Source organism: Lepisosteus platostomus, chromosome 20 (assembly GCF_059453375.1).
Source record: "Lepisosteus platostomus isolate fLepPlt1 chromosome 20, fLepPlt1.hap1, whole genome shotgun sequence".
Lineage (NCBI taxonomy): Eukaryota > Metazoa > Chordata > Actinopteri > Semionotiformes > Lepisosteidae > Lepisosteus > Lepisosteus platostomus.
In genome coordinates, this window is record NC_142630.1 from 4000827 (window position 1) to 4015093 (window position 14267).

General features: G+C 41.1%; 1 protein-coding gene across 9 annotated transcripts in view; it reads right to left on the bottom strand.

Annotated features, from left to right (window-relative positions):
- The window catches only part of zc3h18 (zinc finger CCCH-type containing 18), a 40231-nt gene extending 25968 nt beyond the window's left edge, over window positions 1-14263 (bottom strand). For 2 of the 9 annotated variants that reach the window (XM_088614357.1, XM_088614356.1), the window contains exons 1-8: window positions 13473-13658; window positions 11412-12158; window positions 8074-8158; window positions 7218-7366; window positions 4548-4640; window positions 2329-2486; window positions 1701-1730; window positions 909-1023 (exon numbers count right to left, since the gene is read on the bottom strand). In XM_088614357.1, the coding sequence (XP_088470483.1) occupies window positions 909-1023; window positions 1701-1730; window positions 2329-2486; window positions 4548-4640; window positions 7218-7366; window positions 8074-8158; window positions 11412-12158; window positions 13473-13604 (1509 nt within the window). In that variant the 5' untranslated portion in view covers window positions 13605-13658. The other 7 variants (XM_088614365.1, XM_088614358.1, XM_088614363.1 and 4 more) reach the window with 6 other exon arrangements.
- Window positions 14264-14267: the final 4 nt, after the last annotated feature.

Sequence of the window (14267 nt, forward strand, 5' to 3'; positions counted from 1 at the left end):
CAGAAGTCAGGGAAAACAAAAAGGCCGGCAGGTTACAGACCAAGTTAGAATTGGTCTCTAGGAAGGCCTAAGTCTAAAGTTCTCCCTTTATTCGACTTGGTTAATCATTTTCTCAGTTCTGCACCTTATCTCCTGTGCAGTGAGGGTGCCTGTGTGTACTGTGGCACCTTACACAGGTGGGCTCTGTACTTCAGTGGTGGAAGAAGCATTTTGAATGGAAAGTGTTATGTAAAAGTAAGGAATTATTTTAGCAGCCAAACTGGTTAAATAGGGCCTAATTCCTCCCCTAGTTTGCAACCATTCTTGTGATTTTTTAAGATAGAAAGCAGAATATTGGCACAACACCACTCTGTTATACTGTATGGGAGGAATAGAACAGCAAACAACAAACAAAGCCAAGGCATTCTGGATACATAAAATGCAAACAATAAGCGCATGTAAAAACTAGAAATTGGCGTGGTTATATTCTAGATATTTTCATTTGAATTGTGACTTGATAACCCATAATTTTTTAGCCAGAGCCTGTCCCGGCAAGCAATGGGCACAATGCTCTGGATAGGACGCATGCACACAAAGAACTAACTTGCACACGCTTACACAGGGCTAATTTTCCAGAAGCCAATTAACCTACTAGTTGGTTTTGTGGGAGGAAATCCACACAAGAAGAATGTACGAATTACACACAGTTAGTAACCCCGAAATTAACCCAACACCCCAGTGTTGCCAGGCAGCAATGCTAACCACTGTGCCACAGTGCCTCCCAGCACTTTGAAACAGCTATATATTAATACAAATAATTGCCGTAGTGACATTAAACATTACTCTCGGCTTTAAAGAACAAACATCTGCTAAACCGAATCCTGCAGGACACAAGCTCTTGCCACCTTTCGGACATCAGCACAGCTTACGTTGTAATGGTACGGCGCTGCTTCCGTGTACTGAACCCTGAAATTCTCGTACTGCCCCCCTCGCCAGAGGCACTCCATTTCGTAATCGTAGTAGGAGTCTGCGTAGGGGTCATTCCTGCAAGAAGATCAAAAACACATCTGGTGGTGATCTCCACCTTAAGAGATGATCAATCAAGAACATGCAGGCGACTCCAACGTATAAGGCAACTATAGTTCTACAGAGCAGACAATCAAGCCAGGATTTAAAGTGGGCATAAAACACGGATCTTGGTGGTGAAATCAATAATCTACAACCTAACAGGAAAAGGAAAACATTAATAAATTAAGGAATTAAGGCTAGATTACTGCATCTGTATGCCAGACCAGACCATAAGAAAGAGCATAAGGCCAACATTAGGAAACATCTAAAATCTTAGAAGTCTAGGTTTCTGTCTGTATGTAGTGTTCAGGTATTGCTTTATAATCACCAATAGCAAATGTGTAATTTGCCATATAAAGAGAATACGCTGAACAGCACATTTTTAATCTCAAAATGTCAAACTTGAGACAAAAGTCTTCTTTTTGTGTTTAATTTTCTTTATAACAAAAGTTCTTATATGGACGCAACACTTTTAAAGTTCTGGATTGACCTTCTATGGCAGAGTACAATAATGAGCCTGAAACCTTGAGAAAAAAAAAAACATGCACACAGTAGAAATGAAGGGTTAAAATGTTCAAGACAGAAAAGTGCTTTTAAGTAAAGCACAGGCTTCTACTCCACTGATTTTAAGAGCAGGACTCAGCCATTCTTACCCATAGCTTGTATCCCTGTACTCCATATCTCTGATGCATTGAAAAGGAAACAGACAGACCATTAAGACTAGCGGCAGAAGACTGCAACATGAATTAAAACAAATGTAACTACAAATGTGTTCAGCAAGAATGATAAAAAATGCATACATCCAAAAAATGTGGTATTACACATTTTAAAAATGTGTAAATTAAATTTAGCTTCTTCAATTTTACTGACCCACATGCTTGATCTTTTCTTTTGTCCAGAACCATATTCATATACTGTAAATCATGTTCTATTCAAATACAGTTACTCTTGCACACAAAATTTATTCAAATCCCTTAGATTTACTTCTTAATTTCGAATATGCATCTGAGTGTCTAAACCCTTCTCTTTAAATGTGTCTGCACAGGCATGTGTATGGCACATAATGAATAAAAAACTAAAAAATGCCTGTTTATATACACAATAACAAGGGTTATGCTTAAATGGTTATAATCATATTAACATTGTCATTACCCAAGCGATAAAAAATTACCTTTTAGGGGGCCATTTTAGTTTTTTTCCTTATAAAACATTAGCCCAGCTATGACTTAATGAAATACTTTTGATCTGGTCAGCATTTCTCTGCTAGCAGTCTGTACTAACCCAGGGTCTCGGATCTCTCTCGTGATACGGTACGTCCTCTCCCTGAAGAAGTCATTCTCTTTATCGAAATCCCGCTCGTCCTCTCCAATCGTCACATTGAATCTCTTCTCCTCGAAGTCGGGCTCTTGCTCCTTCCGTATTGTAGCTTTCTTTAAGACCTACAGAGCCCAGATTCAACATGCAGAGAAGTTAATGCACACTTCTTAACCTGTTCAGGGCAGCATGTCATAACAGCCACTACTTGAGATATTCCCCTTGACAAATCAGCACATGCAAATCCAGCATTTTAAAAACTTATTACCAGATTGCACTGTCCTTCCCATCCTTGCCTAAAGATTCCTGCCAAAATTTCTTTATCAGGGCTTCAGTCTTTTCATTTCAGATAAATAACAGCACCTCTGGGACTCCACCTGTCAGACATCCCCCCTAGTTAAAACTACACTGTGAAACAGAGTAATTATTCAGATATGTATGATCCACCGCGATTTTCTACCTTTTTAATTCAAGTGCTATTTTTGTATTAGTGCGGACGGAACCTAGGGATCATCAGATGAAAATGAATATAAGCTTCTAAGTCTAGAAGATGAATGAACAATTTCATGCAAGGCATCTGTATTTTCTTCTGCTGTAGAAATACTGAATGTGTAAACTAAAGATGTCCAGCTGACTTTTTACAATAATCCCTCACAGCAAGCAGTAAGTGCAAGGGTTTCACTGGCATAAACTGCAAGGTCAAATCACCATCTAGAGCATGTACGTAAAGGATCTGAGGACACATCAGGAGGCACTGGAATAGGAGTTTTGTGGGATTTTCCAGATTAAGAAAGGTCAATAAATAAGGTGCCCAGAGAGGGCAATACCTGGTGCGCAAAACTGATTACATATGTGAAGGACCATTGAGGAAGTGGAACAAACAAGGAACAAGATGAGATAAATCTTTATTTGTTGGTCTCTTTACAGATTACACAAATGGTGAAAAAAAAACATTAAAAAATTAAGGATTTTATCCTAAACAATTTTGAAACCTTTGCTTTCAGCACAAATGAATGTTATCTAAATGTACACCCTACAAAAAAAAAACTTCTCAGGAATCAATCTATTTTATCTGCTGGATTTACAAACAAAAAAAAAATAAACTTGTACAAGCACTAAATTTGACCTTTACTCACAATGCATGAAAAGAAGCAGATATTGGCATCTGATCACACAGCAACAGATTTTAGTTTCCGGTTCTAGAAAAGTATACTTAAACTAACAGACATGCAGTGACACGGAGAACTTCCCGCTGTTGACAATGAATTTAACGTAAGGAAGAAACTCAGCATGAGGATAGCTTGTCTTCCCACTTTTTCTTACGTGAGCTAAGCAGTTCTCCCTTGTTCATACCCTAAACAAATACATTTACAATCACCCGTTGCCACCAGATTTCTCACAACACTGCAGCTAGAGTGATGCTTCCTGACTAAGTGCTTAGTAGGCACACGTCAAACTACCAAAAGGTAACAGGATAAAATGGCAAACTCACGTTTCTGCACAAACATCAGTAGTTAATTCCTACTTGAGAAACGAAATGTACTGACTGTTTGAAACGTATTCAAGTGTATTTAGCATGACTCGCCTGGCTGAGGGAATGGCAAGGAATGAGCCAGGGAGCTGCTGAAAGATTGAAGATGAAGGTGGAGGGAGGCGTGTGGAAAGAAAAGTAAAACGGGGCTTGGCAAGAGAGATTCATTTATGATTATATATTTATTGATGTACAGGGGAACAGTACATGAAGCGCTCTATGACAGAAAACTCGAGCTCTGTTCCATCAAATTGTGTGTTGTTTTTTTGGTGTTTAGGGTGAGTATAACTCACTAACTCATGACATTTCCAATAAAGCTCTTGACCGGAACCCTTTAGTTAAGTAACTCTGCTAGTGGGAGGCGACAACCTGAAATAGGGAAGGAAGAGTTAGTGGGAAGGGCCGAGTGATGGTCATGTGCTCCAAACCCCCAGTACAGTCTCTGTTCCTGTACTGTTAAGAAAGATGCTATATCACCAGTGCTCCAGTCTGCCTAGCAGTATAAATGGGAAGCTTCATTGTAATGAACCAGCATGTTATCTGGGGCCTCTTGTTTCACTCAACACTACACAAACCGGCGCATGAGGAGCCAGTGAGTTAGTGCGCACACACACCCGCGCGCAGAGCGGATTACTAGCGGGCACGGCGAGAGTACCTCTTTGGCGTGCCGGAGCCCTCTCTCCCAGGCGCTCTCCACCGGGGGCTCCACAGGCGGGGGAGGTGGCAGTTCTTCCACGGCTGGCCCCCCCTGAAAGACAGAAAAGACCAGCTTCAGCTCCTGCACACAAGGCATGGGGGCCAAGAGCACCCCAACATCTCATGTACCTTCAACGTCACGGACCACAGTAGGGGGAATCCTGCCCAGCACGATGGCCGGCAGGCACGTCTTTGAACCAGCCCGACCCAGAGAACAGGGAGTGTGCGATTTAACTAGTTATCACCGAAGTTATAGCCTTTGTTTGTGGGATGAAGGTATGCCCCTGCTCCCTTTTTTATTAATTCTGGCATAAAAAATGCTATTTAGGGATGTTAATGTGGCCATGGCATGCGGAAAAATAAAATAAAAACATGGGTGCACACACACCCTGTGTCCTGACAAGGAAAGGGCTTTGGTTCGACCAGAATGCTTTGGCAAAAAAAAACTTTTGTTGACAAATGATCAAGTGACTTTCATTTTCAAATTCATTCGAAGCGTTGCAGAGATTTTTTTTTTCCACATTGATAGAATTCTGACAAAATGGCAAAATGCTTTCTAGGATTTTCAAATTAATTAGAAGAGCCATATAAAATCAACCATCTAAAAAAGATATACATTAAACAATCTCCATTATTAAGAGCCAGCAAACATGTAAAAACAACACATTTATATATTTTTTTACCAGTAGCTAACTACATATAGCACATTCTTGTCTATTCTCTGTCCAACTACTTCTCACATATTGCAGTACCTGTGAATTTTACATTCTTTCAGTTGAAAAAAAAACACTTTCACAAATAACCTCATCTTTCATATGAAAACATTTTGGTGGGATTAACTGTATTATCTAAAAGAACTTATAAATTTAAATCAGAACATTTTCAAGTAATTAAGAACATTAATTACAGTACATCCCAAAAACTAGCATTACGGAGGCCGAGATCACGCTGAAAAGAAGATAGTAGGAAGAACAGTTTCAGCTGTCTTCAGACGCTGACGCAGATTTCTAATCAAACCTATTAAGAAATTCAAAGGAACTAATGTGACATTGTTAATGCAAGATGCAATCTTACTAATGCTAAACATATTTTCAATGCCTTTAGTGTTCTTCCTAGAACACTGCCATTATAGAGCACAGTCTGCCCCACAATATTCTAATTCCTAGAAGCTACTATGGTAAATCCCCCCCTCTACAAATATGCATATACTTTAGTACCTCCTTCAATATTACACAGTTACTTTCAATCATTTCTATGGTCCATTTGCTGTTTTTACTTATATATATTATGTTTCTTAGTAATGTAATTTTATTTGTTGTCTGTTTTTATGCTACAATTATTTATTAATGTACAGGAGAACTGTACATAAAGTGCCCTATGACAGAAAACCGACTGCTGTTTAAATTGCCCTCTGAGGATTAAAAAAGCATCTTGAAGTGAAATGAAATTCTGTTTTACTGTGCATACTTATTTTCCCACTTCTGACAGTGCTTTCACTGGAACATTTCAAAACCAGTAAGCTATCATCAGCTTGTTTATGCTTGATGTTGCTTTTTGAACTTAATTCCAGTTAAGTCACCTTAAAAGGCCACCACCAGGTGCTTTAACATCGAACCTCAGTAAAATGAAAAGGTCTTGAATTCCACTGCTGCCACCTAGTGGTAGCCTGATTCGAGGGAAGATGTTTTCTTTTGCACTTTTAATACTGACATTTAAAGCCCTTATTTCTCCGATTTACTGTGTAGTATGTAGTAAACATGTAGTATAGTTTACAGTAATATCTAAGTATTACAGCATTCCTATCAACACACAAGATAAAATAAGTCTAGCGATATCACAATTTTAACCAATCTTTTACAGATACACAATGGCAGACCCTGCGCTCTGACCCCAGACTCTCTCCCTATCTGTGTCTCTCATGGAGAACAAGCTGGGGTATGCGAAAAGATAATTCCTAATGCAAGAAACTGTAAAGGGTTAATAAAGTGATATTATAATATTATTATAAAATCCTGAAGGCAAATCCAATACAGGCAATCAGTATATTCCATTCTGCGATAATGTTTAAGCATAAACTACCAAGCAAACAACTGACCGTGAAGAAATATCCTAGTTTTAACCAATCTTTAACTTTGCCTTAACCCTTCATGGCCTGAATTTATTTGCCTACTTTTTCTACTGGCAGAGCTATCAATTCCTGAGAGACTATCAAGAATTGACTGACATATGGAAGACAAATAGAAGTAGCCAGTGTATTGACTCGCTTTACAGGTCGTTGCGTGCAAGCGCCAAAACTCAAAATGTAGGAATCTGCAGCGCGACCCGTTCAGATCTGACAGGTTAAAAATGAAACTAACACAATACAACATGGTCATTTTGTGTCTGCAGTCCGACAGAGAAAGAGGAGGATTTCTGAATTCACATGTACTTTCCAGTGCCAACAGACCAGAGAGTAAGTGTACTATGCATGATCAGTGGGATTTTGTGAAATTCTGCTCCGTTTACATTCATTAGGCTTTTACAGACTGGCAACTGAGAGACTCATCTAGGTTACATTAGTCGATTGAAAAGATTCAGCACTTTTTGCAATGGAAGCGGTTATTGCTGTGAAGGTAGAAACAAGGCATACCCATGGATTTGAAGGCATGAGAGGATGAGGTCCAACTGGGGGCCCTCCGTTGGGTGAGAAGGGGTCGGGCTTGACTATGAGAGAATAATTTCCTTTGTCGTTCACCCCCGGATGGATAAATCTGCAATTCATTCCCCATGTGCAGTTACCTGGAAAGGGTTAAAAAGTAATCAATCACTCTGGAGATGGATATAAGAAATTACCTTATTAACTCCTAGAGGACAAACAAAATCCAAAGTTAGTCCTAAGCAAATCCCAAACAAAAGGGAGATTTTATAAAACAGTATCTCAACTTTCCCTGCTTGTATTCCACGTATGATAATCAAGGAAATGATGGACCTGACACGTATGAAAAGGGCTAGATTGACAATCCTGTCGTGGAGCACATCTAACCAAAGCTTGAGGGTACCTGCAAAAAGTCTTCTTCAGTGCACAGCTTGGGCCTTTCTGTTTCCAAAGAGTGCTTGTTTGAATCCAAGCTATACCACTAGTGCCCCTTTTGAGCAAGATTTCCTATACGCCAGTATACGCTTATCTGAGGGGCTACTGGGGTTTGAAATTGACCAGGATTTACCCAGCTTGCTGGACATTACCAACCCTCGTGGTCAGCCAGTAGCCCAAGAGTCTGCAGTGCTACTGAATTAGTGAAAACCTCACTTTGCCGCCTGTGCTGTGACTTTGTGTGCAAGAAAGATAAGACTGAACTCTTCTGAGGATACATGCCTTGGCAAGCCTTCAGGCATGTACAACACTGGCGTAAGGGTTGTAACTGCGAGATAACAAACATCCATCCATCTAGTGCCCTTGGAAAGACACTGACCTGCGCAAACCTAAGAAATGCAGAGGAACAAGATACCTTTCATGAAAAACCTGCAGATGGGACGGGGCCTTATCTTCCGATCCATGGGGTCCTTCACCTCGCCTTCTTCCAAGTCATCATCCTGGGAAGAACGGGGAATACTGTCAGTCTCCCACACTTGACAGCTCTTCAGAAAACGCTCAACTGTACCAGACTGTCAGAAAGGAACAGTTAAACTGTCCCTGCCTTGGGCAGTGTGGTGGCACTGTGGCTCAGGATCTGCGCCTGTGGCTGGAAGGTTGCCGGTTCGTATCCCGCAGCCGGCAGAGGAATCCTACTCTGTTGGGCCCCTGAGCAAGGCCCTTAACCCCAACTGCTCCAGGGGCGCCATATAAATGGCTGACCCTGCGCTCTGACCCCAAGCTTCTCTCCTGTGTGTCTCAAGGGGAGCAAGCTGGGGTCTGTGAAAAGACAAATTCCTAATGCAAGAATTTGTATATGGCCAATAAAGTGATCTCATCTTATCTTTGCATACTGAAATAAGCAAACTCCCCAGATCTGTTCCAACTGCCACAAGCCAAGCTGAGTCCCAGAATGGTAGGCAGTTCTAAAAGGATACTAAGAGCGTGCCATAATTCCAATGATTCCCTTTGAAATTACTTGATCTGTCAAATTGACATTAGATTTTATATTAATGTGAAGCAGACAAAGCCTCAATAAGAAAGTTGCATTCATAAAACAATGGCATGGACATTTATTCTGGCATAGGTTTGGCAAAACCGACCGAAATGAAATGATGTGCTTCTCTCTTGTACTGGGAGAATGAGTAGTTGAAATGAAACAACTCGGCCGGAGTTTGTCCAAACTAACCCAAACCTTTCCATTGTGAATGAAACCAGCCATCTGCACTGTTTGATGGATCCAGAGAAGAGTCTCAACAAAAAAAACTTTCTTCACTACTTTCACCATTTCAACAGCCACAATAATGCCATCACAGCAATTCCAATTTAGATCCTCAACAGCCTCAACTAAAAATCACGTTAGTCACAGTCAGAAAAGACATGAGTGTGCAGGTGCGTCAGTGTATGAGCTCCTAGGAAACCAGCTTTTAAAAAAAGCTTTAAAAAAAAAGGTTTCAAGTGTGAAGCTTTTTTGAGCTGTCAATAACTCAAGTGCCTTGTAAACAGTCAGGTGTGCAGCTGTATACGTTTCACCAGCTCCTGGGTTATGTACAGTATGTTTACACAAATGCTACATTTAGCTTAGCTTAGCTAGTGCTTTAATAAATTAAACATTTCAGCCAAGCTCTGTCACAGAAAATCAACAATATCATTAGCTTGTTAGAGTGCTGATTGCTTAAACTCTTTTTTGATTAATGCATTTAAACAATCACTTATTAAAAAGCAGAAGACCTGAGAACAGGCAGCATACATGTGAACATACAGGGTGAACATTTTGGTGACCGAGACCGTAAAACAGGGTTGGATTTTAAAGATTATTTCATTAAATACAAATTAAAGTCACTATTTACAAACTGCTGATTAATAATACATGTATGAATTAAAATAACATAGAAAACCCCATAAAACATCTAAATTAGCCTCTGTATCAGATCTGTAAACCCTGAGATTAATAGGTTCTTAGTTATTTAGCAATTGCAAACATTAATGTTTGTGGCACACAGTAATAAAGCAGTTGTGTTAATAATTAATATTTCCATTTCTTTCCACCCATCCATTTTCTAACTTCTTTACTCTATTCAGGGTCACGGGGATGCCGGAGCCAAACCCACAGGTGACAGGAGCAAAGTGGAGTACACCCTGAAGGGGACACCTGTGCGTCACAGGGCAGACACAGAGACGCGCACACCGGGGCCAGTTTTCTCAGAAGCCAATCAACCTCCTGGTTTCTCTGCCTTTGGACTGTGGCAGGGAACCCGAGCGCCTGGAGGAAACCCATGCGAACACAGGAAAAACATACAAACCCCACAGGGATAGCAAAAACTGAACTCAGGAGCCCAGTGCTGCGTCACTGTTCTGCCCTCATTTCTTTCCCGCGAAGGAAAATCTTCAAATCCCATCACGTTGGAAAATGTGCTGGTTTCAACGTAGCTATATACTAAACTACTGACCTCCACATTGCACCACTACAGGCTGGATAGGCACAGTATATATTATCTGGAACCCTCCATCAATTTGTCTGTAGCCCCCAGAGAGTGTTAGAGTAAACTAATGTAACCTAAATCAAGAAGTGATATCTTCATGAGGCACTTCAAATCAAAAACATAAAGAGTGTGTAAATCGAGCACTACCTATGTATACACATGTGAATTTAAGCACAGTTAGGATACAGTGTCAGGAGATGAAATGAGGTAAAAGAAACAGCTGAGACAGAGTAGCTCATGTGCTGCTCATACTCACATACCTAATGAGCAGAATATAAACTCAACTGCCTGGAGATCACAGATTCTAATCATCACTGTGCAAATCAACTGGAGCTGCCAAAAACTGTGAGATGAAATACTCCCATGCTACACAGAATCTGGTTCCAAGGGGTTAAGAGTTCGTATAAAATACACATTGTCTAGGGCATTCTACCCTTAGACACAAAGGGATCCTTATACAAAACTGGGGTTGAGACCTAAGAAACAACCCAACACTTCAATACCATATTAAGAAAATGGGAAATAAATGCAAACGTTATCACTCTGTATCACTCAGGGGTAATCAACAGTCCAACAGGTTTCCTAGTCAGACTTTAAACCATAAATTTCTGAAGGGCAGGAACATCTTAATTATGTTAAATAGGTGGTGTACTCAATTAAGCAATTTAGAGATCATTTGGAAAAGAATATCCACCTGCCCTCATCTACCACTATTGAATTCATCGATGACGTGCTTCATTGATCAATCGCTTAATTGTGCCTAATCTTGAAATAACAGGTGATTTAGGGTGACCCTTAAAAATAACTGCATTAAAACACTCCTTGTCAACCCCCGTTCTACAGGAAATATAAACTTTAACTTCATTCTAAGTGAACTGATTCAATGAAGGAGAACACTGGAAGTCTGTCCAGTTCGCTTTGGGGAACATCATCTGGGGGTCCCTGGAACACCACACAGAAACGCCGAGGGATAAAAATAACCAGAGAGTGCAGTCTGGCTGACATGTTGCTGCTCCAGATCTGCAGTGTGAAAACAAGCTCTTTGCTTGAGCATGGTAAAGAGTAGTTTGGGTACAGAAGCTTCATCTGCTCTGAAGGTTCACATTTAAAGCAAAGCTTGGTGAAAAATAATGCATTTAGGAAATAAAATGAACACCTGCTCTTTAGAACACTGAGCTGTCAACGTTCAGAACAAAAGTTGATCTTAAAACAAAAGAGATTCTCCACTTACATCTATTTCTCCCTCATCGATCTCTCCATCGTCGTCATCTTTCTTTTTATCTCGTAAGGAATCTCTCCGACCCCTCTCAGGAGCCTTGGGCTCCTCTGCCCTTTTGGGCTCAGTGACCTTTTCTGGCTGCTGGGAGTCCTTCTTCTTTTCCTTCTTTTCCTCATCCTCAGGGTCTGCCTCTTCCTCCTCTCCTTCTTCCCCAGGCACCCTGTCCCCGTCCTCATCCTCGGGGGCGGCGCCGCTCGGCTCGTCGGGCACTTCTTCGTCGTAGTCCAGCTCGTGCTCGTCCAGCTCACGCGTCACTGACGAGGACTCGTCCTTGAGGTCGCTCACCCGGCTGTCCGCAGCCGCTGCCTTCACCCCCTCGTCGTCCTCCTCCTCTTCCTCCTCCGCTAGCGGGGAAGACAAAAGCTTCTCCCGGCCCAGATCAGTCTCCGAGTCGGGGGACTTCGCCTCTTGGCTGACTCGATCCTCCTCCTCTTCATCGTCCGAGCAATTCCCCCCACGCCCCCTCGTCAATGCTGCACCTGACGGGACCTCGTGGCACAGCTCCTCTCCATACCCATCCTCCTCCTCCTCCTCCTCCTGGTCCGACACTCTCTCCCCACCCTCGTCCTCTAGATCCTCCAGGTCCGACTCCGCCCCACCCTCCTGACTGTCCTCTTTCAGCATCTCGCTGTCCGAGGTCTCTTTCTCTTCCAGGGACTGTCTGTCATGACTGGGGCTTTCAGTTGCATCCATTGGAGGCTGCTCTACAGAGAAGACACGAGCAGAATAAAGACCCTATAAGTCACACTGTAAACACACAGATCAGAAGAAAAGCAAATTAATTCTAGCCCCCTGTCAGATATATCAGAAAATTAAATCTGATTATCAAACTTTTGACATTTGTCACTAGTATACTATTTAATGCAGCATCTAATTTCACACTCCAGGATCAGACTCAGATCAGGATCAGTATAGAGCCTGGTAAGAGGTGGGAGTTGGTTAATTTCTTTTAAAGCATGAAGTGAATTTATTTGCTCTTTTAATAGTCTTTACTTGGAATTCAAAAACACTTTCAGGAAGAAGGTGTCACATTTTCTCATTATTTATCACATTATGTTGTCCTCTGTAGCCTTGCCCATTGAGGAAACTGAGCTTAACAACAAAGCTTAAAAGTAAATTATTATATATATATGACCAACAGAGAATAGCTGTTCAGTTTCAAAATGGTTAATCTATTATTTTTTCACTTAAGAATATCAGATTACTGTGAAAAACTTTAAAAAACGCACATATAAAAAGAGAATAGAATGTTGTCTAAAAAATTGCTACCCTACTGCATTCCCGTTTGTTGAGATTTGCAGAATAATGCTAATAGCTCATTTTATACGTACAAGAATGAGACATTCTAGTGTCTAGCCACGATCTACAAGTAATCTAGCAAGCGAAAACTACGTGACCTGTGTAAAAACTACGATCGTCCGTTGAGTAGGACTAAAACGAAAAGTACAATTTTATGTACAATTTAGAATTTGCACATAAATCCAAACAAAACACCTCGATAAAGAACTAAAACAAATTGGCCTGCATAAATAGGTTTAGATGATAAATACTCTAGTCTATAATCTGATAGCAAGGGTTTCGTTTTCCTTAAATTGTCTTTCTATACAGTGCAGGATTAGGTATTATTGTCTCGTTTAAAACCATCAAATCGCACTCCTATGAATTTACCCCCCTGCCTACAACTTCACTCGCTGGGCTATTATGCCACCAAATAAATTAGTGAATCAATGAAGAATATAGCGGCTTGGAAGACAGCAGGCCCCACGACTGCCTTCAGTGAACCAGGCAGAACACCGTCTCTGCAGATGCATCATGAGAGCGCCTAAAATCCCTATAAAACAGATTTAACTTACCTTTCCGGGACAACAACTACTTTCCCCCCTTAAAATACCTTCTTGGTTTTAGCCCCCTTCCTAATCTGCTAAGCAGCCATGCTTCCCTGTTCATCAACAATACAGACCTCCCCCCTTCAAAAAAATAATCACAAAAAAATAGCAGATATCTGACTGTTACCGTTGCCAACCTGTACGTCTTTTGAGACAGGAGTGTGATCGTAACTACTACCCCGTCTCTCCCCGTCCAAGTGTAAAGCTGTACACAGTAATAAATATTCGGATTGCTTTTTCTTCTATCGGAGAGATTCATAAACCCTGCTCTACACAGTGAGAGCGGCCATTGCCGTTACGTCATCAAGGCAAGACGGCGTCAGACTCGACGGCGCAGAGAACTAGGACGTTAAGGGTGCCAGGCGGTACTTTGTTATTCGCCGAAGATCAAATCTGGATATGCTTTATATGATTGCCAGTATTACAATGGCTTTTGTTTAGTTTTTATTCTTAACTAGCGTTATCGCCAAAACTAGGGCAGCCAGCAATCATAATCAAAATAACTTGTTCACATAATAAACTAACAGGAGAAGCGTCGGTGATGTTAATTTTCAAACAAAATGTGTAAAATAGCTACATTGCTTAGAACGTAAGTGTCGTGAAAATGACCTTTTAACGTCTAACCACAGATGTTGCTTTTGTACAACCTCATTGGCCTTTTGGATTGGAAGTTTTCAAACGTTTCACTATGTGCACTCGACTTTCTGCTCAGAAAGAGACGTTATCTTCTATTACAGAGCTGTCTCAGATCTTTCCACGACTAACTTTTAAAACTAACCTTTGCTTCCAATTTTTGAAATATCAAAAAGCAGCTGGTGTCACTCTGAAGGCGGCATATCTGTTTCAGAGTTGGACAGGCTCTGTGACTTTCCACCGGAAAATGCATCCCATTTCTATGTGCCTTCAATTCAACCGCCCATAC